The sequence below is a fragment of the Aethalodelphis obliquidens genome, unplaced genomic scaffold (assembly GCF_003676395.1).
Source record: "Aethalodelphis obliquidens isolate GAN/ISIS:26980383/991018 unplaced genomic scaffold, ASM367639v1 scaffold100, whole genome shotgun sequence".
NCBI classification, from domain to species: Eukaryota; Metazoa; Chordata; class Mammalia; order Artiodactyla; family Delphinidae; genus Aethalodelphis; species Aethalodelphis obliquidens.
The window spans coordinates 1,709,365-1,734,793 of NW_020838044.1; the positions used below are offsets into that span (position 1 = coordinate 1,709,365).

The 25,429-nt window shown below is 61.0% G+C and overlaps 1 protein-coding gene across 1 annotated transcript; it reads left to right on the plus strand.

Annotated features, from left to right (window-relative positions):
* The first annotated feature begins 1,754 nt into the window (after positions 1-1,754).
* CELSR2 (cadherin EGF LAG seven-pass G-type receptor 2) lies at positions 1,755-25,369 on the plus strand. Its single transcript, XM_027096289.1, is given in 35 exon segments — positions 1,755-4,202; positions 4,204-5,527; positions 9,937-10,584; positions 12,522-12,744; positions 13,154-13,269; positions 13,445-13,533; positions 13,913-14,070; positions 14,459-14,622; positions 14,785-14,910; positions 15,273-15,439; positions 15,705-15,992; positions 16,082-16,256; positions 16,495-16,636; positions 16,809-16,929; positions 17,357-17,540; positions 17,719-17,820; positions 18,589-18,683; positions 18,920-19,129; positions 19,608-19,791; positions 19,900-20,028; positions 20,113-20,293; positions 20,445-20,612; positions 20,712-20,838; positions 20,953-21,153; positions 21,466-21,640; positions 21,962-22,074; positions 22,219-22,298; positions 22,387-22,513; positions 22,625-22,747; positions 23,341-23,468; positions 23,699-23,787; positions 23,900-24,094; positions 24,233-24,403; positions 24,543-24,777; positions 25,219-25,369. Coding segments are annotated over 35 exon segments (8,751 nt in total). The 5' UTR covers positions 1,755-2,231; the 3' UTR covers positions 25,241-25,369.
* The last annotated feature ends 60 nt before the right edge of the window (positions 25,370-25,429 follow it).

Consider the following 25,429-nt stretch of genomic DNA (forward strand, 5'->3'; position numbering starts at 1 on the left):
CTAGTCTAACCCGAATCCCTCTTGCTGTCACCAAAGCTCATCTCCTTTCCTTTTCCCTGGGGAGAAAGAAGAAAGCTGATTTCTCATTCTTGGCATCACTCTGTGGTCACACGGAAGATCCCTGGGCTGGGGCCTCTGAGAGGGGATTCACAGCTCTCCTGCTGTGACCCACTGAGAGTGACACTGCTGTGACCAGAGTGCCATGTTGGAAGAGAGCATCTGGCCCCATGCTTTTCAAACTGGGTTCCTCCAGACCCTCAAGCTCCACAGGGGGCCCAGAGGTGTGCTCCTTGGGGAGCAGTGGGGATGTGGCAAGACCTGATGCCCACTTCAACCCAGCAGCACTACTTCGATCTGCTTTATATTCTGGGCTTCTACTTTAGATTTCATTGAAAAAAGGATTCCACTGTTAAATTAATTTTTGAAATTATTGAGCTTATTCGATCCCCTCATTTTACAAAAGGAAATTGAGGCACAAGCATTTGACCAAGGTCACCCAGCTAGAGGGTGGTGGGCTGGGACTGGAAAAGCCCTGGCTTCCTCCACAGGCCAGGCCTCAGACCACCAGTCCCAGCCCCTCGCTGGTCACACCGTTGGCCCTGGATCCCTGGTTGGGGTATGAGAGACGGAAGTCCCTTTGAATCATCCTCCACCTCCCTTGCCTGGCTCTTCTTCAAGGTCCAGCTTCCATGCCTTGACCTCCTCCAGGAGCCCCGGAATCTCCCACACCCCTTCAAGTGGCACGTCCAGTCTGAAGGCCTGCTCTGTGAAGAGGCCCCCCGAGCCCCATGCACTGGGCAGGGCTGTTTGCTGTCACAAAGCTGTGTGTAGAAGGAGGGGAGTGGCAGCTGGACGTTGATGGAGAAGGAGGCAGGGGGCAAGAGGTCATGTCTCCAGACAAGAGGCCCTATGGGGCAGTGAGAATCACTGGTCTAGGACCCAGGAAGCCTGAGTTAAAACTTGGCTCCACCCCTATCCAGCCTTGTGACCCTGTACAAGTTTCACCCTCTCTGGACCTCAGAACCTGCTAATATTAGCATGTTTATACCAGCTGGCTTTTGCTCTGACATTCCCAGCTTACCTCCCACTGAAAAGCCCAGGTGGCATCCAAGCTGAGGCTGAGGTCATTCTGTACTGTATGCTGCAGCTGGACCCCAAGGGGGCAGCCTGATTAGATCACAACTTTGCTGAGGGGTCTGGGGAGGTGTGGGCTCAGGACCTCACTGTGTGTTTGCAGGGAAGTGGGGTGTCTCTCGGGCATATGGGGGAGGATTTATACTATTGAACAGGGCCGTTTTAGCTCAGTCTGACCCAGACCTGTGAAGGGGACAGCAGCAAGGGCTCCTATCAGCAGCCAGCGGCGTCCAGCCTTGTTGGGTGGCGTGACGTGGGCACTTGGCCTCCCAGAGCCCTTCAGAAGGTTTTGAAAACCTCTAAACATACTTAGGGTACTGCCACCATTATTATCATTTGCTGTCTGGCTTCTGATTGTTAATTCCTCTCTAGACTGTTGTAGGAATGTGGCATCGGCCCAGGGTCAGGCCTGGGGTGGGATTGGGGTGGGGGAAGGGGGTCTGGACTGCTTGAATTCTGCAGCACTGGTGCGGAGGACGGCGCTGGGTGGGGCCCACCTCCTTCGGTGCGGCTGGCGTCGCCACTTTAAGGCGGCGGCGGCGCGAGCAGGTCTATGGTAATGAGCCGCCGCTGCCGCCGCCGCCGCCGCCGCCGCCGCCGCTGCTCTGCAGAGCTCGCCCGCCCGCCTGGGAGGCGAGGGAGCGTGGGGCTGGGCCCGGGGCCGCGGCGACAGCAGCAGCAGCAGCGGCGGGGACGCGGGGCACGAGCGGGCGGCGCTGGGCCGTCGGGGGCGGCCGGGGCCGGGCCGGGGTCCGGGTGCGCAGCTCCGCGGGAGCAGGTGGGCTATCCCGCGGGAGCGAGGAACACTCCGAGGATCTGGGGGCCGGCAGAGCCAAGGGCGCGCGGGGTCCGCGGGCGCAGGTGGCGAGAGCCGGGTGTGCCAGTGGAGGCGCGGCGCCAGCCCGTGGTGGTCGGTGTGACCGGGCCGCGGGCCCGGCTCAGGGAACGGTGGGAGCCCGGGCTCCGGTGAGGCATCAAGGAGCAGGCCCCCGGGGACTGGCGCCCTGGCCTGGGCATGAGGCGCGGCGGGGCGGGCAGGAGCGGGAGGAGGAGCCGCCGCCGCCGCCGTTGACCCGGCCGGCCGGGAAGAGGGAGAGATGCGAAGCCCGGCGGCCCGCGCCCCACTTCCAACACCACTGCCGCTGCTACTGCTCCTGCTGCCGCCACTACTGGGAGACCAGGTGGGGCCCTGTCGTTCCCTGGGGCCCGGGGGACGCGGTTCCTCGGGGGCCTGCGCTCCCGTGGGCTGGCTCTGTCCAGCCTCATCCTCGAACCTCTGGCTCTACACCAGCCGCTGCAGGGATGCGGGGACGGAACTGACTGGCCATCTGGTGCCCCACCATGATGGTCTGAGGGTCTGGTGTCCAGAATCCGGGGCCCACATCCCCTTGCCGCCAGCGCCCGAAGGCTGCCCCTGGAGCTGTCGTCTTCTGGGCGTTGGAGGCCACCTTTCCCCACAGGGCAAACTTGCCCTGCCCCATGAGCACCTGTGCTTAAAGGCCCCACGGCTGAGATGCCAGTCCTGTAAGCTGGTGCAGACCCCAGGGTTCAGGGCAGGGGAAAGCTCGGCAGAAGCGTCCATGGGTGGACGTCGGAAGAGGAATGTGAATACAGCCCCCCAGTTTCAGCCCCCCAGCTACCAGGCCACAGTGCCCGAGAACCAGCCAGCAGGTACCCCTGTGGCATCTCTGCGGGCCATCGACCCAGATGAGGGTGAGGCAGGTCGGCTTGAGTACACTATGGATGCCCTCTTCGATAGCCGCTCCAACCATTTCTTCTCCCTGGACCCAATAACCGGTGCAGTAACCACAGCCGAGGAGCTGGATCGTGAGACCAAGAGCACCCATGTCTTCAGAGTCACGGCGCAGGATCACGGCATGCCCCGACGCAGTGCCCTGGCCACGCTCACCATCTTGGTGACTGATACCAACGATCACGACCCTGTTTTTGAGCAGCAGGAGTACAAGGAGAGCCTCAGGGAGAACCTGGAGGTGGGCTATGAGGTGCTCACCGTCAGAGCCACAGATGGTGACGCCCCTCCCAATGCCAATATTCTGTACCGCCTGCTGGAGGGGCCTGGGGGCAGCCCCTCTGAAGTCTTTGAGATTGACCCTCGCTCTGGGGTAATACGAACCCGTGGCCCTGTGGATCGGGAAGAGGTGGAATCCTACCAGTTGACAGTGGAAGCAAGTGATCAGGGTCGGGACCCCGGTCCACGGAGTGCCACAGCTGCTGTTTTCCTGTCTGTGGAGGATGATAATGACAATGCCCCCCAGTTCAGCGAGAAGCGCTATGTGGTCCAGGTGCGGGAGGACGTGACCCCAGGAGCTCCGGTACTCCGGGTCACAGCCTCGGATAGAGACAAGGGCAGCAATGCCCTGGTGCATTACAGCATCATGAGTGGCAACGCGCGGGGACAGTTTTACTTAGATGCCCAGACTGGGGCTCTGGACGTGGTGAGCCCTCTTGACTATGAGACGACCAAGGAATACACCCTACGGGTTCGAGCACAGGATGGCGGCCGCCCCCCTCTCTCCAACGTCTCCGGCTTGGTGACAGTGCAGGTCCTGGATATCAATGACAATGCTCCCATCTTCGTCAGCACCCCCTTCCAGGCTACTGTCCTGGAGAGTGTCCCCTTAGGCTACCTGGTTCTCCATGTCCAGGCCATCGATGCTGATGCTGGTGACAATGCCCGCCTGGAATACCGCCTTGCGGGGGTCGGGCATGACTTCCCCTTCACCATCAACAATGGCACAGGCTGGATCTCCGTGGCTGCTGAGCTGGACCGGGAAGAGGTTGACTTCTACAGCTTTGGAGTAGAAGCCCGCGACCATGGCACCCCAGCACTCACTGCCTCGGCCAGTGTCAGCGTGACCATCCTGGATGTCAATGACAATAACCCGACCTTTACCCAACCAGAGTACACGGTGCGGCTCAACGAGGATGCGGCCGTGGGCACCAGCGTGGTGACGGTGTCGGCCGTGGACCGTGATGCCCACAGTGTCATCACCTACCAGATCACCAGCGGCAACACCCGAAACCGCTTCTCCATCACCAGCCAGAGTGGGGGGGGGGCTGGTGTCCCTCGCCCTGCCGCTGGACTACAAGCTGGAGCGGCAGTACGTGCTGGCTGTTACTGCCTCCGATGGCACACGACAGGACACAGCACAAGTGGTGGTGAACGTCACCGACGCTAACACCCATCGTCCCGTGTTTCAGAGCTCTCATTACACGGTGAATATTAATGAGGACCGGCCAGCAGGCACCACGGTGGTGCTGATCAGTGCCACAGATGAGGACACAGGTGAGAATGCCCGCATCACCTACTTTATGGAGGACAGCATCCCTCAGTTCCGCATCGATGCAGATACAGGTGCTGTCACCACCCAGGCCGAGCTGGATTATGAGGACCAGGTGTCCTACACCCTGGCTATCACTGCCCGGGACAATGGCATTCCCCAGAAGTCTGACACCACCTACCTGGAGATCCTGGTGAATGATGTGAATGACAATGCCCCTCAGTTTCTGCGGGACTCCTACCAGGGCAGTGTCTATGAGGATGTGCCCCCCTTCACCAGTGTCCTGCAGATCTCGGCCACTGACCGTGATTCTGGCCTTAACGGCAGGGTCTTCTACACCTTCCAAGGAGGCGATGATGGAGATGGTGACTTTATCGTAGAGTCCACGTCAGGCATTGTGCGAACACTGCGGAGGCTGGATCGTGAAAATGTGGCCCAGTACGCCTTGCGGGCATATGCAGTGGACAAGGGGATGCCTCCAGCTCGCACGCCCATGGACGTGACGGTCGCTGTGTTGGATGTGAACGACAATCCACCTGTTTTTGAGCAGGATGAGTTTGATGTGTTTGTTGAAGAGAACAGCCCCATTGGGCTGGCTGTGGCCCGCGTCACAGCCACGGACCCTGACGAAGGCACTAATGCCCAGATCATGTACCAGATCGTGGAGGGCAACATCCCTGAGGTCTTCCAGCTGGACATCTTCTCTGGGGAGCTGACCGCTCTGGTGGACTTGGACTACGAGGACCGGCCTGAATACATCCTGGTCATCCAGGCCACGTCGGCTCCCCTGGTGAGCCGGGCTACAGTGCATGTCCGCCTGCTTGACCGCAATGACAACCCACCGGTGCTGGGCAACTTTGAGATCCTTTTCAACAACTACGTCACCAACCGCTCGAGCAGCTTCCCCGGGGGTGCCATCGGCCGGGTGCCTGCCCACGACCCTGACATCTCCGACAGCCTGACTTACAGCTTCGAGCGGGGAAACGAACTCAGCCTGGTCCTGCTCAACGCGTCCACGGGCGAGCTGAGGCTGAGTCGGGCACTGGACAACAACCGACCTCTGGAGGCCATCATGAGCGTGCTGGTGTCAGGTAAGGAAGGGCCCAGGTGACATGGGGATGGGGGTGGCCCGTGGGGGAGGGCCTGGAGAGCCATTCAAGGCGGAACTGCTGACCCGCCTCTGTCCCCGGTACTGGCCCGGCGGTTGAGGGGTGAGAAGCAGCTTGGGAAGGAGCCCTAGACATCCTGGCAGCTGTGCTGGCCCTGCCCGCTGCCCCGGGCTGCAAGACCTGGCTGCTTCGGTTGGCCGCCCCCTGCCTACCAGCCTGTGACGTGGTGGGGAAGCGTTGTGAGGCTGCCCTGGTGACGGCTGCCAAGAATTGTGAAAAAAGGCGCGTGGAGGACTGGGGTCCGGGAGAGCTGGGGGAGGGATGGAGAGGACCGTGGCCAGGAGAGGCAAGCCGGCGGTTCAGCGCCCCTTCACGCCCGCCCACCGGGGTCTCCCTGTGATCTCATACAGCCTCTGACAGAGCTGAGGCCGGGGGGCACAGGGTTGCCACTTCGGGGTCAGGACCCTGCAGTCGGGCCCCTTCTGGCTCCCGGCTGAGCCGCAGACCGGCTGAGGGGGACTTTGTCTAGGACATTCTTTTCCCTCCAGGCAGAAATAGCCTGGCCCGGCTCCCCCTTCAGAGCTCCCACAGGAAGTGAGGCCACAGCTCATTGTCTCTGTCCAAACAGACCCCACTGTCAGAGGTTGTGGTTCGGGGTCCGGCTTGGGGGAGGGGCTGCAAGCCCGGGGCAGGCTGCAGCCTTCTGGGTCCCCTTGCTGCCCCACGGGCTGGCTGTTCTCAGACGCCAGGCCTTCCCCGCAGGCCGTGAGAGCCAGGGCTCAGGGGATGGGGTGTGGGGACCGCAATGGGCCAGGGGATTGGTGGCCTCTGAGGGCACAGCCCCCTGATCCAGTGGTGAGAGAACAGAATCCTGGGGCATGGGAGCCTGGCCGGGACCTAGGCCGGGCATTCCAGCTGCTTGGCCAAGCGCTCAGCCTGCAGACTCCCTGGACAGAAGGGCTGGGGGAGGAGAGTTGGTGTGGGGACGACATCCTGTCTCTTCTGTCAGCTGCAGGGAGTGGGCAGCAGGAGCAGCAGCAAGGAGGGGGCCAGCCCCAGGTTGCTGAACCCCTTCCCCAAGCCTGGGAACAACTGGGACCCTCATGAGGGCTCACTGTTAGCTGTGCCCTGGGGATGGGTGGGTCAGGGTACCCTCACTCCAGACACATCAGGGAGGGGAGAAAGAGAAGAGCCTGCCGGGCCTCACTTCCACCCTGGGGAGTCTGGGCCAGGATGGGAGTGAGAGGCGTGCAAGACACAGGGTGTGGCTTCAGCTCCCCACCTCCTCCACTCATGGTCCTTTCGGGGACTCATGACTCCCCTCCCTACTCCTCAGGTGGCCATCAGAGCCAGGGCACATGAGCTTTTAGAGGTCACGGACAAGGCTCTGTGCATCTTGAAGCCTCAGTTCCTCTCCAGGAGGAGTAAGTGGGAGCTGGAGCTCCCCTATCTTGTCCTTCTCTGTGCTGGGAGGCAGGGGGAAGGAGTGGAGAGGAAGGGCCTCTCCCTCCTGTCCATCCCCAGTCCGCCCTAGGTGATAGAGGGATGGGCAGGGGCCCCACCCAGCCTTCGTGCTCCTACCAGAGCAGAGCCCCAGACCTCAGCTCCCCTAGAATAGAGGGGGAGGCCTCGGCTGACCCTCCAGCCCTAGCCCCACCCTCTCCCCTCAGCCCTGACCCTTGGAGGCAGTCACCACGGCAACCCCAAAGTTCAGGGAGGCTGGGGTGAGGGGGATTGACTCCTACTGCCCCTTTGTTTTCCTTCTCTTGTTCTTTGTCTCTTCTTTCTTTCCCGCCTCTGCCCCTGGGGGCCCTTCTGCACGGCCCCCTCCATTGCCCTCTCCCCATCTCCTGTGTGACTCTCTCCTGCTTTCCCACTTTCTCCACTGCTGGCTCTTTTCCTGGGCCTTTGTCTGCCCCTGTTTGGTCTCTGTGTTTATGCCTCTCTGATTTCCCCCTCTCTTGTTCCCTGTGGCTGCAGCTGCCCCAGCTTGGGCCGGATGGCTCCCCTGAAGCCTGAATTCTCCTTGCCTCTTCCTTACCCTGCTAGGACACACAGGAGCTCCTGTCCATGTCCTGGTCATTCCCCAGAGTGGCAGACCCCCTCCAGGCCTACAACTCCCACTGGCACATCTGCCAGGGGAAGAGGGGCTTGGAGTCTGATTCTGCCACAGTCTGGGACTTGGCACTTTTCCAGGTGTGGCAGGTTGGGTTCTAGACACAGGTGGGGTTTCCTGGAGTCAGGGCCCATCCCACCCCTTTTCTTCCCAGGAGGCTGGCTCAGGTAATGCAACCCCCCACCCCTGTTTCCACCGTTACCTTTTGCACCTGAGGGGTGACCCAGGTCAAGGCAGGAGAGAGGAACAAAGAAGCAGCAGAGAGCAGTAGGTTGACTGCTGGGATGGGGGAAAATAGCGGAGGGGGCAGGTGGCCACAGATGGTGGACCAGATGGGAAGCAACAGAGACACACTGGGCAAGGGGCGCAGGCGGAGCCTGGGATGACGGAGGGGGGACATAGGGAGGAGTGCTTGTTCCCAGGGCTGAGTGGTGGTGAGGTTTCTCTTGACTGCCCCCTCCCCTCCCTGATTAGTTAGAAGTACTCTGTGTGGATTCTTGGGCTGCATTCTGCCCGGAGGGACTATCCCACCAAGGAATAACGGCACCAGGTACACAAGAGCCCTGTGCCAGCTCCATAACTAAGTGCAGGGGGGTCTGAAAGAGGGAGAACAGTAGAGCCTGAGGTCATAAATCTGGGCAGGCTTCCTGGAAAAGGTGAGTTTAGAGCGGGTTAGAAAACCAGGAGGGCCGTGGGCTGGTGTCTGGATAGGCCAGGTAGGAAGGAACAGCTTGTTCAGTAGCAGCAAGTCAAGAGAAAGAGGAGCAAGTGAGTGATGACAAACAGGCTTGCTGGTGAGAGCAGGCGGGCCTTGCATTCTCAAGCAATGCAGCTGGAGGGCAGGTGTCAGTGGGCCGAGGACACGGCTGAGATGGGTGTCTGGCTTTAGCCTTCCCAGCCGCCAGTGCAGTTAGCCACAAGTCGCTGTGACACAGAAGCAGGATCTGTTCCCAGCTCCCTTTCCTACTCCCACCCCCCCCCCGAAATACCAACTCCTGTCCCATTCCTGCTAGGGTGTCCTTTTTAATAGCTACCCGGGCCCCTCCTGCTGTGTTTTAAAGGCCCTTTCTTCATTATGGAGACCAAATAAATTCTCATGAACATCTTACTGAACACCTACTATGCGTAGGACATTGTAGTAAATAAAAAAGATGAATATCCTTTATAGCCCTGCCAAGCCATTTCCCTCTCCCCTTGGCCTCCAGCTTTCATTTTGAGCTAAATAAAATCCATTGCCATGTATTTGTGCATTCAGGTGTATATGGTATTTCGGGGCTTAGGGTGTGTAGGTGGAGTCAGAAGCCAGAGTGTTAGTACTTAGCTGTTTATAGGTGAGTGTGTGGCCTGGGGGTGTGGCAGGCACTCGGCTATAATGCGGTTAGCCAAGTGGGCGATGAGTAGCCAGAGGCCCTAGGGCCGGAGGAGAGGTCAGCCCACTGGGGCTCTTGTCTGGGGCTCAGGGTGGAGAGCTGCCCAGGCCCTTCCACCTCTGACCCCCAGAACGCCACAGCATCAGGCCAGTGGGTGGTGCTACCACCGGTAAGGTGGCTCAGCTGGATTTCCTGGGGTGGGGCCCCCCAGGCTACCCTCTGCAGCCCAGAGAGTTGGGCGGGAAGAATGCTTTGTGTGGGGCGTTGCCATGGGGATAGCGGGCCTGAGCCCAAGCAGCCGTGGGGCTCAGTGGGAGGGGGACTGGGTGGCCCACTGACCCAGTTCACCCTCCATTCTCTACTGCAGTGGGGGAGGGGGAACGTGGCCAGGGTCAGAGTTATGGTAGTGTTGAGAAATAGAGGCTGAGGGGGCAGAAGGATTATATCTGTGGGTCTCTCATGGTGCTCTGGGCCCTGTAGGAAGGTAAGAAAAAGGCGAAATAAGATTCTTGTGCGGGAAGGCACCTGGTCTGGTATAAGGGAGCAGGACCTGTGGCTTGGGCAGGGAAAGGTGCGCAAATATTAAAAGATGTGTCCGTGCTTCACAACAGAGGGTTTCTGGGAAGTATGCAATAAGAAGTTCTGAAAATCAATCCCCTTAAGTGCCCATGCGGGCTGAGCCGTCATGGATTGACTCTCCCTCAGGTGAGGTACACATAACTCCTAGGGCACCTTTATGCCAATTAGAAAAGAGGACCCTTTGTTGGCAACTAGGCAATGCAAGAGTGTGCAGGCGGGATTTCAGCCCGCACTCATTCCCTCCTCCGGCTGCTCCTGCCCGGGGCCAGGTCTATGGCTTGGCAACCCTGCCCTCCCCAGGTGCTGACCGTCTCACCTCTCCGCAGATGGCGTGCACAGTGTGACCGCTCAGTGCGCACTGCGCGTCACCATCATTACCGACGAGATGCTCACGCACAGCATCACGCTGCGCCTGGAGGACATGTCGCCTGAGCGCTTCCTGTCGCCCCTACTGGGTCTCTTCATCCAGGCCGTGGCCGCCACGCTGGCCACACCCCCAGACCACGTGGTGGTCTTCAACGTGCAGCGGGACACAGACGCCCCAGGCGGCCACATCCTCAATGTGAGCCTGTCCGTGGGCCAGCCGCCAGGGCCCGGGGGCGGGCCTCCCTTCCTGCCTTCTGAGGACCTGCAGGAGCGCCTGTACCTCAACCGCAGTCTGCTCACGGCCATCTCGGCGCAGCGCGTGCTGCCCTTCGACGACAACATCTGCCTGCGCGAGCCCTGCGAGAACTACATGCGCTGCGTGTCGGTGCTGCGCTTCGACTCCTCCGCGCCCTTCATCGCCTCCTCCTCCGTGCTCTTCCGGCCCATTCACCCAGTCGGGGGGCTGCGCTGCCGCTGCCCGCCTGGCTTCACGGGCGACTACTGCGAGACGGAGGTGGACCTCTGCTACTCGCGGCCCTGCGGCTCCCACGGCCGCTGCCGCAGCCGTGAAGGCGGCTACACCTGCCTCTGCCGCGATGGCTACACCGGTGAGCCCTCACCGAGGGAGGGGGGACCCCTGGGGGCGGCTCTGGGGGGCTAGCGCCGCGGTGCCAGCACAATCAGGCTAAGGACAGGGGTGGCCTCGTTCTTTTCCAGAGTAAGGTACAGGGTACACTGGCCATTCACAAGTCCCACTTGCTCTTTCACAACCACCTATTGAGGAAGGCAGAGAGGGGACCCCTTCTTCTCGGCCACCTACCCAGCCCCCACCCCCAGGTGGTGTAACTGAGGTCAGCTCTAGAGCCAAGCGGCTTGCATTTGTATCCCAGCTTTGACAATACTAGCTGGGTGACCTTGGGCAAGTTACTTAACCTCTCTGTGCCTTAGTATTTTTTAAGTGGATGATGAATCTATTCACATGATAAGGTGGTTGTGAGGACTGATTTAATACGGGTAAAGACCTGGCCTGTAGGAAGTGTTGGCTGTGATTTAAGGGAACGCTGAGATCAGGTGACTTGCTCCAGGTCTCATCTGGATTAGAGATGCGGCTGGGCCTAGTACCTGATCTCTCCCCACTGGTGAGTGAGTTACCTTTCTGAGCTGCAGCAAGTGCTTTTTTCCCTAGGTATTGAGGGGAAGGCACAGAAGAGCTGGGGAAACTGGAGGGTTTGGGTATGGGGATAGTGGTTTTCAGATTATCGCACCTGTGTGTGACCCTGAACAGAATAGCCCCACCCTTGCCCAGGTGTGTAAAACAGCGTCCTGACCAAGAGGCCTCCCTGTTGGCCTGTTTCCAGGGGTCCTTACACATCCTGTCCCAAGCCTCTCCCTGGGATGCTCACTGCCTCTGCTTTGTGCTCCTGTGCTCCCTGCAGGCTCCTGCTTTTCCTCAGGACATCCCCTTCTCTCCTCCATGGGCCCTTCCTTCCCAGATGCCTTAGGGCTTGCTCCCTCTCCTCCAGAGCTATGCCCACTGGCTCTGCCAGCAGTGGTAGGCAAGCCCCACTGCCACCCCTGCTGCATCTTCCTGCCCAGAACTTGCCAGACTTGACTCCTCTCAGCTGCTACTGTGGGTGGAGGGGCGGGTGGGGAGCAGAGGGGTGGGCTTGGGGGAGGGGAGGGAAGTCTTTGTCCAGGAGGATGGGGTAGGGGGGTGCTTAGAGTAGGCGAACAACAGTTTCCATGGAAACTAGAGCCTGTCACTAGGCACTGGAGCTGAGAACCTATCTCTAGAATCTGGGAATGGGGAGGGAGAGAAAAGGGTGGATTTTTCCATCTGATATTGTTGGAATTTTCATCTCCTCCATTGAATCCTGGTCTGCTCCCAGGGCTCAGTTCCCTACTCTGTCAGCATCTCCCAAGTGCACAGAGGTCCTCAGTCTGGACCCCAGGGCTCAGGGTGGGAGTTCCCTGCCCCGTTTCTGGAAAGTCCCCAGCTTCCTGCCCACACCATCCCATAACTCCGACAAATCCAAGTGGAAGCCTGGTCTTATCCCCAGGGAGGGAAACTGATCTTGGCGCCTGACAGGGACAAAAGCAGCAGTGGGAGGGAGGGAGGAAGCAGGGGTTGGCAGCAGCCCTCATGCTGTCCTGCAGGCCCTTCCCTCCATGCGCATTCACCCCTGAAGGGGCTGGAACACCCCTAAGCTTGCGTGGTAGCCCTGATGCCAAAGGCTGCTAGGACCTGGCCCTTATAATCAGCGACCTTGTGGACCTGTGCTCTCGAGGTCCAAAGAGGGCTATGGAAGGGACTGGGAGCCTCAGGGAACTCGCAGGACAGCCGTATATGGGATTGTGGTGAGAACAGCCCAGTGCGCCACGCACAGCACAGAATGGCTGAGTTTGCACATGAGAGGAAGTGGGGATGCCTGGGAGAGTTTGGGGGTATTATGGGGGTCACAGGAGACCACGGAGGGATCACTCGATGCAAAAGAGTCCCAGTTCTCCAGGCACTTGGTGCTCACCTGCCTTACCTCTTGCCCAGGTGAGCACTGTGAGGTGAGTGCCCGCTCAGGCCGTTGCACCCCGGGTGTCTGCAAGAATGGGGGCACCTGTGTCAACCTGCTGGTGGGCGGCTTCAAGTGCGACTGCCCATCCGGAGACTTTGAGAAGCCCTTCTGCCAGGTGACCACGCGCAGCTTCCCCGCCCGCTCCTTCATCACCTTCCGGGGCCTACGCCAGCGCTTCCACTTCACCCTGGCCCTCTCGTGAGTTCCTGGGTGCTGGGGGTAGGGGCCGGGGGGGGGAGTCTGGTGCCTCCTGTTCTGCAGACGAGGTGGGAAGTCAGGCAGCAAAAGTGCCCAGAAGAGGTTGTTGGCAGAGCCAGGTCTGCACTTGGAATTGCCTGTGCAGTTGGCCAGCAGGCCTCCTTCACCCACCAGGGCCGTCTACGCTCCTCCCACCCCACCCTCAAGGGTGGGAGCTAGGATGCCGAGGTTCTGCTTCTGGTCCTGGTTTGGGCTCATCTTCCACACTCTAGCCACATGGCCCATAGCCTCGGCCAAGGAGTCAGCCCTCTGGAGAGTCCTGAGTAGGATCAGGGCTGGTTAGGTGGCTGGGGTGCTGGCATCCAGGTGGGTGCCCCATTGCGTGCCCCCATCGCCCACTCCTACTCAGGTTTGCCACCAAGGAGCGTGATGGGCTGCTGTTGTACAATGGGCGCTTCAACGAGAAGCATGACTTTGTGGCCCTCGAGGTGATCCAGGAGCAGGTCCAGCTCACCTTCTCTGCAGGTGATCCCGCTTGCCCCATGTCCTTGCCCATCTCCTAGAGGCCCCGTGTCTCTCAGCCCTTGACCCCAAGGCACACACTCTCCCAGCCAGATCTGGGCCCAGCCCAACCATGAGCATCCCCTCCCCATTCCCAGCCCTCATCTGGTGTCCCAGCTCACCTGGGTCCTTTCCCCAGGGGAGTCGACCACCACCGTGTCCCCGTTCGTGTCCGGAGGGGTCAGTGACGGCCAGTGGCACACAGTGCAGCTGAAGTACTACAATAAGGTGGGTGTGGGAGGCGGTCAAGGAGCTGGAGGGTTCTGTCGTTGGCTCAGGAGCTCACCTAGACCTGGGTGGCGCTGCCTCCCCAGGGGCTGGTCATGGCACTTCTGGCTGAGATGGGGGAAGGGAGGGGTGGAACTTACCATCTTGCTGGGCATTCCCATTCCGCTGGGTGGTGTAGATCCTTCCTGTTCTAGTAGGCAGAAACTTGAGTAGACGCTGAGGAAGGTAAAGTGCGTAAGTCCTGTGAGCACACATCAGTGTGCATGTGTGTTTGTATATGTGGGGGAGGGTGTACACACAGGGGGTGAGTTAGTGCCTGGCCCGTGACCTGATTGGCTCTTGCCCACTCTTTCCCATCTCCGCCCTTCCCTGTCCACAGCCGCTGTTGGGTCAGACAGGGCTCCCGCAGGGCCCATCCGAGCAGAAGGTGGCTGTGGTGACCGTGGATGGCTGTGACACAGGGGTGGCCCTGCGCTTCGGAGCTGTGCTGGGCAACTACTCCTGCGCTGCCCAGGGCACCCAGGGTGGCAGCAAGAAGTAAGCAGGGGAGAGGGCTGGGGCTGTGGTGAGGTGTGGGCCAGTCAGGGAGGGAGGGTTGTAGGGGGGCCTTTGGGGGCCCTGAAATGGGGACCAGTTCAGACGGGGGTCATCCCTCGCCTTGCTTCCCTCTGCCCCTGCTTAGCGCTCTGTGGGGGCTGGGGTGGGAGGCGGGAGCGGGCAAGACTGGGGGACTAGAGCCGGGCCTCGTGCAGCGGTCTGGGGAGGGGCGGGTATCAGATGAGAGCAGCTCCAGGTTGAGGCTCCCCTTCCCCTGGCTGCTCTGCAGGGCCCCTTGGGCTCCTGGCCTGGCGGCAGGGCTCAGGGAGGAGGAAGAGCCGGAAGCACCCCACTCTCCCTCATGTCGCAGCCATTTTCGCCCCCCCAGGTCTCTGGACCTGACAGGGCCCCTGCTGCTGGGCGGGGTGCCTGACCTGCCTGAGAGCTTCCCTGTCCGAACCCGGCACTTCGTGGGCTGCATGAGGAACCTGCAGGTGGACAGCCGCCATGTCGACATGGCCGACTTCATTGCCAACAACGGCACCGTGCCCGGTATGGGGGCTGGGGTAGGGGCGAGGCCAGGGGCCCTACGCAGAGGAGGGGTGTGCCTGCTGCGGGGACCCCTGCACGTGGCGGGTCTCAGAGCCGCCTCCAGCCACTGCCACAGGTTTTCTGTTGGGAGCCTCCACCTGAGCGCCCTTCTCTCCACTCTAGGCTGCTCTGCCAAGAAGAACGTGTGTGACAGCAACACTTGCCACAATGGGGGCACCTGTGTGAACCAGTGGGATGCCTTCAGCTGCGAGTGCCCTCTGGGCTTCGGGGGCAAGAGCTGTGCCCAGGGTAGGGGGCAGCCCTCAGAGGTCGGGGCCTGGGAGCTGTCAGCACTGCTGGGAACACTGGCAGGGTCCGGGCAGGCACTGGGCAGGGCCCAGCTGAGCTGGGCTGTGGGTAGAAAAGCGTGTCTGGGCAGAGCCTTGAGAGGGTAGCACGGGAGACAAAGGGCCCAGTCAGAGGCAGGCCTGGGCACAGTGTGGTGCGGGCCCAGGGCAGGTGAATGCTCTGGGGGGCGGGGCTGCCGTGGAGAGTGGGCACTAGGAGGGACAGTGCCCTGCCTCCCAGGGAGCCGCCCCTGCTGAGCATCATACCCCCTGGGGCACTTGGGTGCTCCGCCTCTCAGAGTCTGCCTTTATCTGTCTCCCCAGAAATGGCCAACCCGCAGCGCTTCCTGGGCAGCAGCCTGGTGGCCTGGCATGGCCTCTCGCTGCCCATCTCTCAGCCCTGGCACCTCAGCCTCATGTTCCGCACACGCCAGGCCGACGGCGTCCTGCTGCAGGCTGTCACCAGGGGCCGCAGCACCATCACCCTGCAGGTGATGCAGAGAGGGGTGGAGCAGGCGGGCCCTGGCCAGGGTTGGTCAAAGATGGCTGGGCGGGGCCTTTACCTGGAAAGAAAGGCAGCTAGGTTCGTTTGGTGGATCACTGCTGCCATCTCTTGGGCCCAAGGGAAATAATACCTTTTCCTCTCTGGCCTCAGCTGGGCAGCAGGATGGGTTTGGTGGTCCAGGAAGGAGGACAGTGGGCTGGAAGAAGAGCCCATTAAGGCAGTCTGCTGACCCTCTTTTCTTCTGGTGCCAGCTTCAGGAGGGCCACGTGGTGCTGAGCGTGGAGGGCACCGGACTCCAGGCCTCGTCTCTCCGGCTGGAGCCAGGCCGGGCCAATGATGGCGACTGGCACCATGCACAGCTGGCACTGGGAGCCAGTGGGGGCCCCGGCCACGCCATCCTGTCCTTCGACTATGGGCAGCAGCGGGCAGAGGGCAACCTGGGCCCCCGGCTGCATGGGCTACACCTGAGCAACATTACCGTTGGGGGAGTGCCTGGGCCGGCCAGTGGTGTGGCCCGTGGCTTCCGGGGCTGTTTGCAGGTAAGCCTCCTGCCCTGCCTTCTCATCTCCAATAGCTGGAGGCTGGAGGCCCGCTCCACAAAGGGCCAACACTACCTTGTCCATCCCAGGGTGTTTGGGTAAGCGAGACGTCCGAGGGTATTAGCAGTCTGGATCCCAGCCGTGGGGAAAGCATCAATGTGGAGCCAGGCTGTAGCCTGCCAGACCCCTGTGACTCGAACCCATGTCCTGCCAACAGCTATTGCAGTGACGACTGGGACAGCTATTCCTGCAGCTGCGATCCAGGTATGCCAGGGATCCAGGGAAATGGGGCAGGTTAGCAAGTGCGGGGCGGCGACGGTTCACTCTGGCTCTGCCGTGTGACCTGGGGCTAGTCACATCACCTCTCTGAGCCTCTCCTGCACTACAAAGCCAGAGCCAGCTGGTATAGCTGCTCAGGATAGAAGGGGATGGATGAAGGCAGGTTTGAAGAAAGTGCTAGGGGAAGGTGGGGATTGAGCCTCTCCTGTCCTTCTGGTCCCAGGTTACTATGGTGACAACTGTACTAACGTGTGTGACCTGAACCCATGTGAGCATCAGTCCGTGTGTACCCGAAAGCCCAGTGACCCCCATGGCTATATCTGCGAGTGTCCCCCAAATTACCTTGGGCCATACTGTGAGACCAGGTAAGTGGACCATTGCAGGCAGCAGCAGGTCCCAGTGGCACTGCCTGTGTCTGCTGTGTCCCTCAGAGCACTGAGAACCTGGCTGAGCCACAGCCAGGCTCGGAAGGGCCACACATGGCTACACCAGACGGGTGGCAGAGGGAGCCCATGTCTGCCTGGTCCTTCTCCGCAGGATTGACCAGCCTTGCCCCCGAGGCTGGTGGGGACACCCCACATGCGGCCCATGCAACTGTGACGTCAGCAAAGGCTTCGATCCGGATTGCAACAAGACAAGCGGCGAGTGCCACTGCAAGGTGCCAGCCCCGGCCTAGGCCTCCATAGCGGCTGCCTTGGCCTCTGTTCTGTACCTCCTGGGCCCTTGGGGGGGGACAATGAAGGAAGACTCTGCAGAGAGCTGAGGGCTTATGTGCCTTTGCTCCACTAGGGCGGGCAAGGGGCTGTTTGTCCTCGTGTGTCTGGGGTGTGGGGCGTCCAGGACCTATACTTAACCAGTGAGCTCTGGGTCAGCTATACTGGTTGTTTGCAGCCTGTTCTGATTGGTGTCTCATTGATGGATTAAACTCCAAAACATTACCAGTTGTTACATATTTTGAATGTACCGTTCTTGGTGGGGACCTGAGGTCAGGGAGCCTCTCTCCAGAGGGGCCACAGTGAAGGATCCATGAGCATCCAGGGAAAAGAGCCTGAGCCAGTGACCCCATCCTCCCTCTCCCCTCCCAGGAGAACCACTACCGGCCCCCTGGCAGCCCCGCCTGCCTGCTGTGTGACTGCTACCCCACGGGCTCTCTGTCCCGAGTCTGTGACCCTGAGGATGGCCAGTGTCCATGCAAGCCAGGTGTCATTGGGCGCCAGTGTGATCGCTGTGACAACCCTTTTGCTGAGGTCACCACCAACGGCTGTGAAGGTAGGGCTCTTGCGGTAGATGGGTGGCCTTCCCTGCTGTGTGCCAGGCCCTGGTGTCCCAGGGAGGCCAGGAGCAGGGGCTGGTTGCAGGCCTGAGGCTGCACAGGGAGGGCTGGGGAGCCTGGCCAGAGCTGTAGGGGGACAGTTGCTCCTGAGTGACGGTGTGTGCTTCCCTGCAGTGAATTATGACAGCTGCCCACGGGCCATCGAGGCTGGGATCTGGTGGCCCCGTACCCGCTTCGGGCTGCCTGCTGCTGCCCCCTGCCCCAAAGGCTCCTTTGGTAGGTGCTGGAGGCCCAGAATGTGAGACTGAGGACTTGGCCTTTCATCAGTGGGGTGAGGGTGGGGAGCCCCTGGCTACTGATCATAGGACCCCACTTTCCAGCCTCCAGGTCCTGGGACTCCATATCCCATGCTTCCTTGGCTCACTGTTCCCCTGCTCCCAAGGTTGCCTAAATGAAAGGTGCCTATATCTTGGACTCTTAACAAAAGTGCTAAAAAACCTGCAGTGTGCATGGCACAGGGCTGGGTGCTAGAGATTCAAAGATGAGTCACACAGGGTTCCCGTCCTCAGCTCACCACCTAGTGCTGGAGTTATGCCACTAGAAAGATGGTCTGGGGAGTAGGGGAGGTGAGGTGCTGTCCCAGGCGACCCAGCCGCAGGATGGGGGCTGGCGCTGGTCCTTGGATTGACGATGACCAGAGTTCAGAAGTAGAGAGTGAGTGGCAGGGAGCTCAAGGTGGTGGCTGGAGAGGGACAGCCACGTCTGGGGGCTCAAAGGGACCACATGTGCCGCAGGACCACGTGTACTGCAGGACCACGTGTGCCCCTGTAGCCCTTTTTTGGGCTGATCCTACAGAGGTGTTGGCTCCAGTGTTCTCCACACGCGTCTCCCTGTTTTCACCTGCAGTACAGGATGGCAGGGCCCTTGTTTGGTTGTCTCCTGCCTCTGGTCCATGAGGGGCTGCCCCCCAGCAGAACTCAGCCAGGTCTCGGCAGCCTCCTGTGTCTCCCCCTGAGGCCTGCCCTCCTGGCTGCCTTCCCCCAGGGACTGCTGTGCGCCACTGTGACGAGCACAGAGGGTGGCTCCCCCCAAACCTCTTCAACTGCACATCAGTCACCTTCTCAGAGCTGAAGGGCTTTGTAAGTGGAACTTCTCATCTCCATCTCCTTACCCCTGCCCCCTGCCCTGGCCTAGTATGACCTGCCTGCCTCCCCAGGTTTGAGAAAGGGGACTCTGGAATTCCAGCTCCTGTCTCCCAGGGCCCCCACCTGGAGGCCATTTCTCCCCTTTCCTGAGTCCTTTTACTCTAGAGTTCCAGTTCTACTCTCTGGGTACCTCACTCCTGTGCTGACCCCCCAGCCTATCTTGGTCCCAGGCTGAGCGGCTGCAGCGAAACGAGTCAGGCCTGGACTCGGGGCGCTCCCAGCGGCTGGCCCTGCTTCTGCGTAACGCTACCCAACACACGGCTGGCTACTTCGGCAGTGACGTCAAGGTGGCCTACCAGCTGGCCGCTCGGCTACTGGCCCACGAGAGCACCCAGCGAGGCTTCGGGTTGTCCGCCACACAGGATGTGCACTTCACCGAGGTGGGGCTTGGAGGGGGCAGGAATGGCTGGGTGGGTGGAGGTCACGGTGAGTGAGCCTGCTCCTGGCCACCTGGGGGCAAAATGGGGGGCACTCCCCACCCCTGCCTTTGGGGAGCTCTCAGCCGGCATGAGGCCCCCATGAGACCCTCTGAGCCATGGCCCAGCATATGGGTAACTTAGAGCACCTCTTCCCAACCCTTCTCATAGCAAGGCGCCCATAGAAAATAACGTTTGTACTGGGGCCTGGTCTGATCAGGCTTCTTGGAGGAGAGGCCCTGCCCATCGTGCCAGGACAGGGAGGAACCAGCATCTAATAACATCTGTGTGGGAAACTCTTAGAGACTAAGGAGGAAGGGTTAGAGGGAGGGGCATGGTGGGGGGGCGAGCCAAGGCTGGTCTAGGTACAGGCTGGGGCCTGGTGCTGGGGACGAGGACTGAGGCTTCAGGCACAGCCCACCGAGACCGTGCCCTCCCCCAGAATCTGCTGCAGGTGGGCAGCGCCCTCCTGGATGCAGCCAACAAGCGGCACTGGGAGCTGATCCAGCAGACAGAGGGTGGCACCGCCTGGCTGCTCCAGCACTATGAGGCCTACGCCAGTGCCCTGGCCCAGAACATGCGGCACACCTACCTAAGCCCCTTCACCATCGTCACGCCCAACATTGGTGAGGCTGCTGCCAGGGTGGGAGGGTCCAGGGAGAGTCTCTGGTAAGGGCGGCCGTGCCAGGGGCCTGCCCACCTCACCGGGGGTCTGACCTGTGACCTCTCCCTAGTCATCTCTGTAGTTCGCCTGGACAAGGGGAACTTCGCTGGGGCCAAGCTGCCCCGCTACGAGGCGCTGAGAGGGGAGCGGCCCCCGGACCTTGAGACAACGGTCATTCTGCCTGAGTCCGTCTTCAGAGGTCAGTGGGGGCCAAGGGGTGGGTCAGGGGCCAGGCCAGGGCATCTGCGCAGGACCCAGCTGAGTGGACAGTGTCCCCTCCCAGAAACGCCCCCCATGGTCAGGCCCGCGGGCCTTGGAGAGGCCCAGGAGCCAGAGGAGCTGGCACGGCGTCAGCGGCGGCACCCGGAGCTGAGTCAGGGTGAGGCGGTGGCCAGTGTCATCATCTACCGCACCCTGGCTGGGCTACTGCCCCATAACTACGACCCAGACAAGCGCAGCCTGAGGTGAGCGGCTGGGGAGACGAGTCGGGGGGAGACAGGTCGGGTGGGTGAGGCACAGAGAGGGCCCAGGGGTTGGGGGCATCTCAGAGTGATTGGGGCGTCCTCCAGTCACGCGACTACCGTGGTGACTGTGTGCCCACCTGCCCTGCGCCAGAGTTCCCAAACGCCCTGTCATCAACACGCCCGTGGTGAGCATCAGCGTCCATGACGATGAGGAGCTTCTGCCCCGTGCTTTGGACAAGCCAGTCACGGTGCAGTTCCAGCTGCTGGAGACGGAGGAGCGGACGAAGCCCATCTGTGTCTTCTGGAACCATTCGATCCTGTAAGCCTGCACTGCCCTGCCCCCAAGGCTTTGGGCGGAGAGCTCAGGCCCCTGGGCACCCCACCCTTCTTGTCTCCTGACCCTGCCTCCCTCACGCAGGGTCAGTGGCACAGGTGGCTGGTCAGCCCGAGGCTGCGAAGTCGTCTTCCGCAACGAGAGCCATGTCAGCTGCCAGTGCAACCACATGACGAGCTTCGCTGTGCTCATGGACGTGTCCAGGCGGGAGGTTGGACCCACCAGGGGTAGCTGCAGAGCTGGGGGTGGGAGCCAAGGGCACTGGACTAGGTGCTCAGGCCCCGCCCTTCCTAAGCCCTCTGGCTCTCTGCCACCCACCCTGCAGAATGGGGAGATCCTGCCACTGAAGACGCTGACCTATGTGGCCCTAGGGGTCACCTTGGCTGCCCTACTGCTCACTTTCCTCTTCCTCACTATTCTGCGTGCCCTGCGCTCCAACCAGCACGGCATCCAACGGAACCTGACTGCCGCCCTGGGCCTAGCTCAGCTGGTCTTCCTCCTGGGAATCAACCAGGCTGACCTCCCTGTAAGATGTTCCTCCTCACGCAGAAACCTTCCCCAGTGCCCAGCCCTCTCAGGCTCCCATACACGTCCTCCCCAGCGGCCCCCTCAATCCCTGCTCCTGCAGTAGTGACTGAGCCAGCCTAGTGCCTGGCCCCCAGTTTCCCCCTCTCTAGCTCCCCCTTACTTCCCCAGCACCCTAGAGGTACCTTCCTCTGGCCCAGACTCCCCCTGAAGCACCTCCCAACACCCAGGCTCTCCTCCCCTGTCTGGCGAGAGCAGGACCCACACTCTGGGTGTGCCTTGGTCACTGACTGGGCGCGGCCTGGGCCCTCAGTTTGCCTGCACAGTCATCGCCATCCTGCTGCACTTCCTGTACCTCTGCACCTTTTCCTGGGCTCTGCTGGAGGCCTTGCACCTGTACCGGGCGCTCACCGAGGTGCGCGACGTCAATGCCGGCCCCATGCGCTTCTACTACATGCTAGGCTGGGGTGTGCCCGCCTTCATCACAGGTACCTGCACCCCCAATCCCGGGCCTTGAGGTTCTACATCCCTAGGGCCTAAGTCCATCTTCATGCCACCTTCTCCCACTCCCAGCCCAGGCCCAGAGGCCCACATCCCTATGCCCAGGCCAGGTTCTCCACAAGTATCCCTCTGGTTTAACTCAGCTATTGACACCCCGACTCAGGGACAGGGTCCCCCATCCTGGAGAGGATGGCATGGACATATGGTGGGCAGAAGCCTTCATCCCCTGCACCTGGCCCTAGGAGCCCACTTGACCGCCTGACTGATTTCCAAGTCCCTGATCACCCCTTCCCCGCTGCTGTCACCAGGTCTAGCCGTGGGCCTGGACCCGGAAGGCTATGGGAACCCTGACTTCTGCTGGCTCTCCATCTACGATACGCTCATCTGGAGTTTTGCTGGCCCCGTGGCCTTTGCTGTCTCGGTAAGTGCTGGAAAGCGGCTGGGGGCGAGCAGGCTGAGTGTGACCTCAGGATCCCCTTTGGGAATTGCTGAGGCCTCCATAGGGTGGGGTGGAAGCTGTCTGTTCCCTGATGGTCCCCCTCACATGTCCCCCCTCCCCTGCTAGATGAGTGTCTTCCTGTACATCCTGGCGGCCCGGGCGTCCTGTGCTGCCCAGCGGCAGGGCTTTGAGAAGAAAGGCCCTGTGTGAGTATGGGTTGTGGGTGCCGTGGCAGTGGACGGGCATCGGCACGGGAGGCCTCACGGCCAGACTCACAGCCCGCCCCCTCCCCAGCTTGGGCCTGCGGCCCTCCTTCGCTGTCCTCCTGCTGCTGAGCGCCACGTGGCTACTGGCACTGCTGTCTGTCAACAGTGACACCCTCCTCTTCCACTACCTCTTTGCTGCTTCCAATTGCATCCAGGTACCTGGTCCGACCCATGCCCTGTGGGAGGCCCGTGGAATTGTAGGTGGGAAGCTTGGGTATGAGGTGCCTTAATAAGCACTTAGACACTTGCTGCTTCTTGCCTGTCAGGGCCCCTTCATCTTCCTCTCCTATGTGGTGCTTAGCAAGGAGGTCCGGAAAGCACTCAAGTTTGCCTGCAGCCGCAAGCCCAGCCCTGACCCTGCTCTGACCACCAAGTCCACTCTGACCTCGGTGAGGGAGCCGGGGTCAGGGAGGTGAAGGGGTCATGGGGAGTTGAGGGGGAAGAGGCAGGAGGGACAAAGGCTGTGCTTTTGTCCCACTTTTTCTCCATCTTTATATCCTTTCCTGGAAGGAGGAAGGGGTGGTGAAATGGTATGTGTGGCCTGGGAAGAAGGGGCCTGGGGTCGGGGAGGGGGATTTTTGACTTGGGAGGGATGGGAGCAGAGCTTAGAATAGATGAGGGAGTAGCCAAGACAGGTAATCAGGTCATAAATGCCCCACACCTGAGAATCCCTTGTGCCTCTTGGTAAATCTTCTGTGCCTCCCAGAATGCTCTCAGGAGATAATTCCTGGTGCCATCTTTTGCCAGCAGACCCTTATACAGCCGAGTCCGGGGCACTTGGGGTGCATAGAACTGGCACAGCTATGGCAGAGCTACAACACTACTAGGCCCTGAAATGGGGGCAGCAAAGATGTGGGGCCTCTCTCTTCAGTCCTGGGCATGTGGCGGGGAGAACTTAGGGCAAGCTCCCTCGGCCCCTCCGCTTTCCTGGGGCCACCCCTTCCGGCTCACCCATGTACTGACCTCCCTGTTCCCTGCCTAGTCCTACAACTGCCCCAGCCCCTATGCAGATGGAAGGCTTTACCAGCCCTACGGAGACTCAGCAGGCTCTCTGCACAGTGCCAGCCGCTCGGGCAAGAGTCAGCCCAGCTACATCCCCTTCTTGCTGAGGTGAGCTCTGGTGATGGGACAGTTGGGGAGGGGAGAAGGGCACCGGGCATGCTAGACCCAGGCCAGGCTGCTAGGAGTTGCGTAGCACACACCGTGGCCGACACGGTGGCAGCTTGAAGTGGAAGCAGTGAGGAACATGGGGAAGGAACTGGAAAACCCAGAACAGAGAAGAGAATGGGACACCGGGTGAGGGGCCAGGCTGATGCCTCCAGCATGTCTTGTCTTCTTAGGGAGGAGTCCACACTGAACCCTGGCCAAGGGCCCCCTGGCCTGGGGAACCCTGGTGGCCTATTCCTGGAAGGTCAAGACCAGCAGCATGGTGAGGACGGAACCTCCTGACGGCCAGTGGTGGTGGAGGCACAGCTGCCTAACTTTTGTTGAGGGTGGGCAGTGGCGGATGGGCTGCCTGTGATCTCTCCCACACTTCCTAGATCCAGACACAGACTCTGACAGTGACCTGTCCCTGGAAGATGACCAGAGTGGCTCCTATGCCTCTACCCACTCATCAGATAGTGAGGAGGAGGAAGAGGAGGAAGAGGCGGAGGCCACCTTCCCTGGAGAGCCGGGCTGGGACAGCCTGCTGGGGCCTGGGGCGGAGAGACTGCCCCTGCACAGTACCCCCAAGGGTGGGTCAGCGCAGGGTTGTGGCCTTTGGGGGCAGTGGGAGGGCAGAGGGGCTGGGATTCCTGGGAAGCAAGACTAGGGTGGTGACTCTCCTAGCCGTCTGTCTTCTCTGGGCCTCATCTACTTCCTTTCTCCACCAGATGGGGGCCTGGGGTCCGGGAAGGCCCCCTGGCCAGGAGACTTTGGGATCGCAGCAAAGGACAGTGGTGGAAATGGGGCTTCTGAGGAGCGGCCGCGGGAGAATGGAGATGCCCTGCCTCGGGAGGGGTCCCTGGGTCCCCTTCCAGGCCCTTCTGCCCAACCTCACAAAGGTGAGCGGGGTATGCTCAGCTGCATGCTCCCCCATCAGCAACCTCACTCCTCACACTGGCCTGTGGCTGGCAGGGCTCTCGAGGGCAGCCCCATGCTCCTTCCACCTGCTCCTCATGGCACCCGCCCTCTGGCCCACAGGCATCCTCAAGAAGAAGTGTCTGCCCACCATCAGTGAGAAGAGCAGCCTCCTACGGCTACCCCTGGAGCAGGGCACAGGGTCTTCCCGGGGCTCCTCAGCCAGCGAGGGCAGCCGGGGTGGGCCCCCTCCCCGCCCTCCACCCCGGCAGAGCCTCCAGGAGCAGCTGAACGGGGTCATGCCCATCGCCATGAGCATCAAGGCAGGCACGGTGGATGAGGACTCGTCAGGCTCCGAGTGAGTGTGGCTGGGTGGGCGGGACAGGGTGCAGCCCCACAGAGGCCCCGCCTCCAGGCCTCCCAGGCCGCTCAGGTGGGCAGCAGAGTGTGGCCCAGGTCCCTTCAGGCCACATGCCCACAAACATGACGCCCTGTGGGGTCAGCCCAGCCCAGCATCGGGCAAAGTGAGGGAGGGTGGGGAGCTGGGGTTGCTTTTCTGTTTCCTTCTTCTGGTGAAAGCTTCCCACTGTCTCCTCTGCTCTGACTAACCCTCTGTCTGCCTTTTCTGTCACTTTCCTTTCCTGCCTCTCCAGATTTCTCTTCTTTAACTTCCTGCATTAACCCTGGGCCGGTGGTTCCTACACCCTGAGGCTCCCTTACGCTCCCCAGCTGCACTCATGCTCCCACTCCTGTCTTGTGCTTTATCCCGCCCCTGCTCCCCCTGCCTGCCTGCCTGCAGCAGCGACGAAACATCCATCTGAGGAGCCTGGGCCTTGCCGGGAGGGGCACCCACCCCACCCAAGGCCATCTAGTGCCAACTCCCTCCCCCACCATCCCCCTCACTGCACTTTGGACCCCTGGGGCCAACATCTCCAAGACAAAGTTTTTCAGAAAAGAGGAAAAAAGAAATTTAAAAAAGGAACTCCACTCTTCATGACTTCAGGGATTAA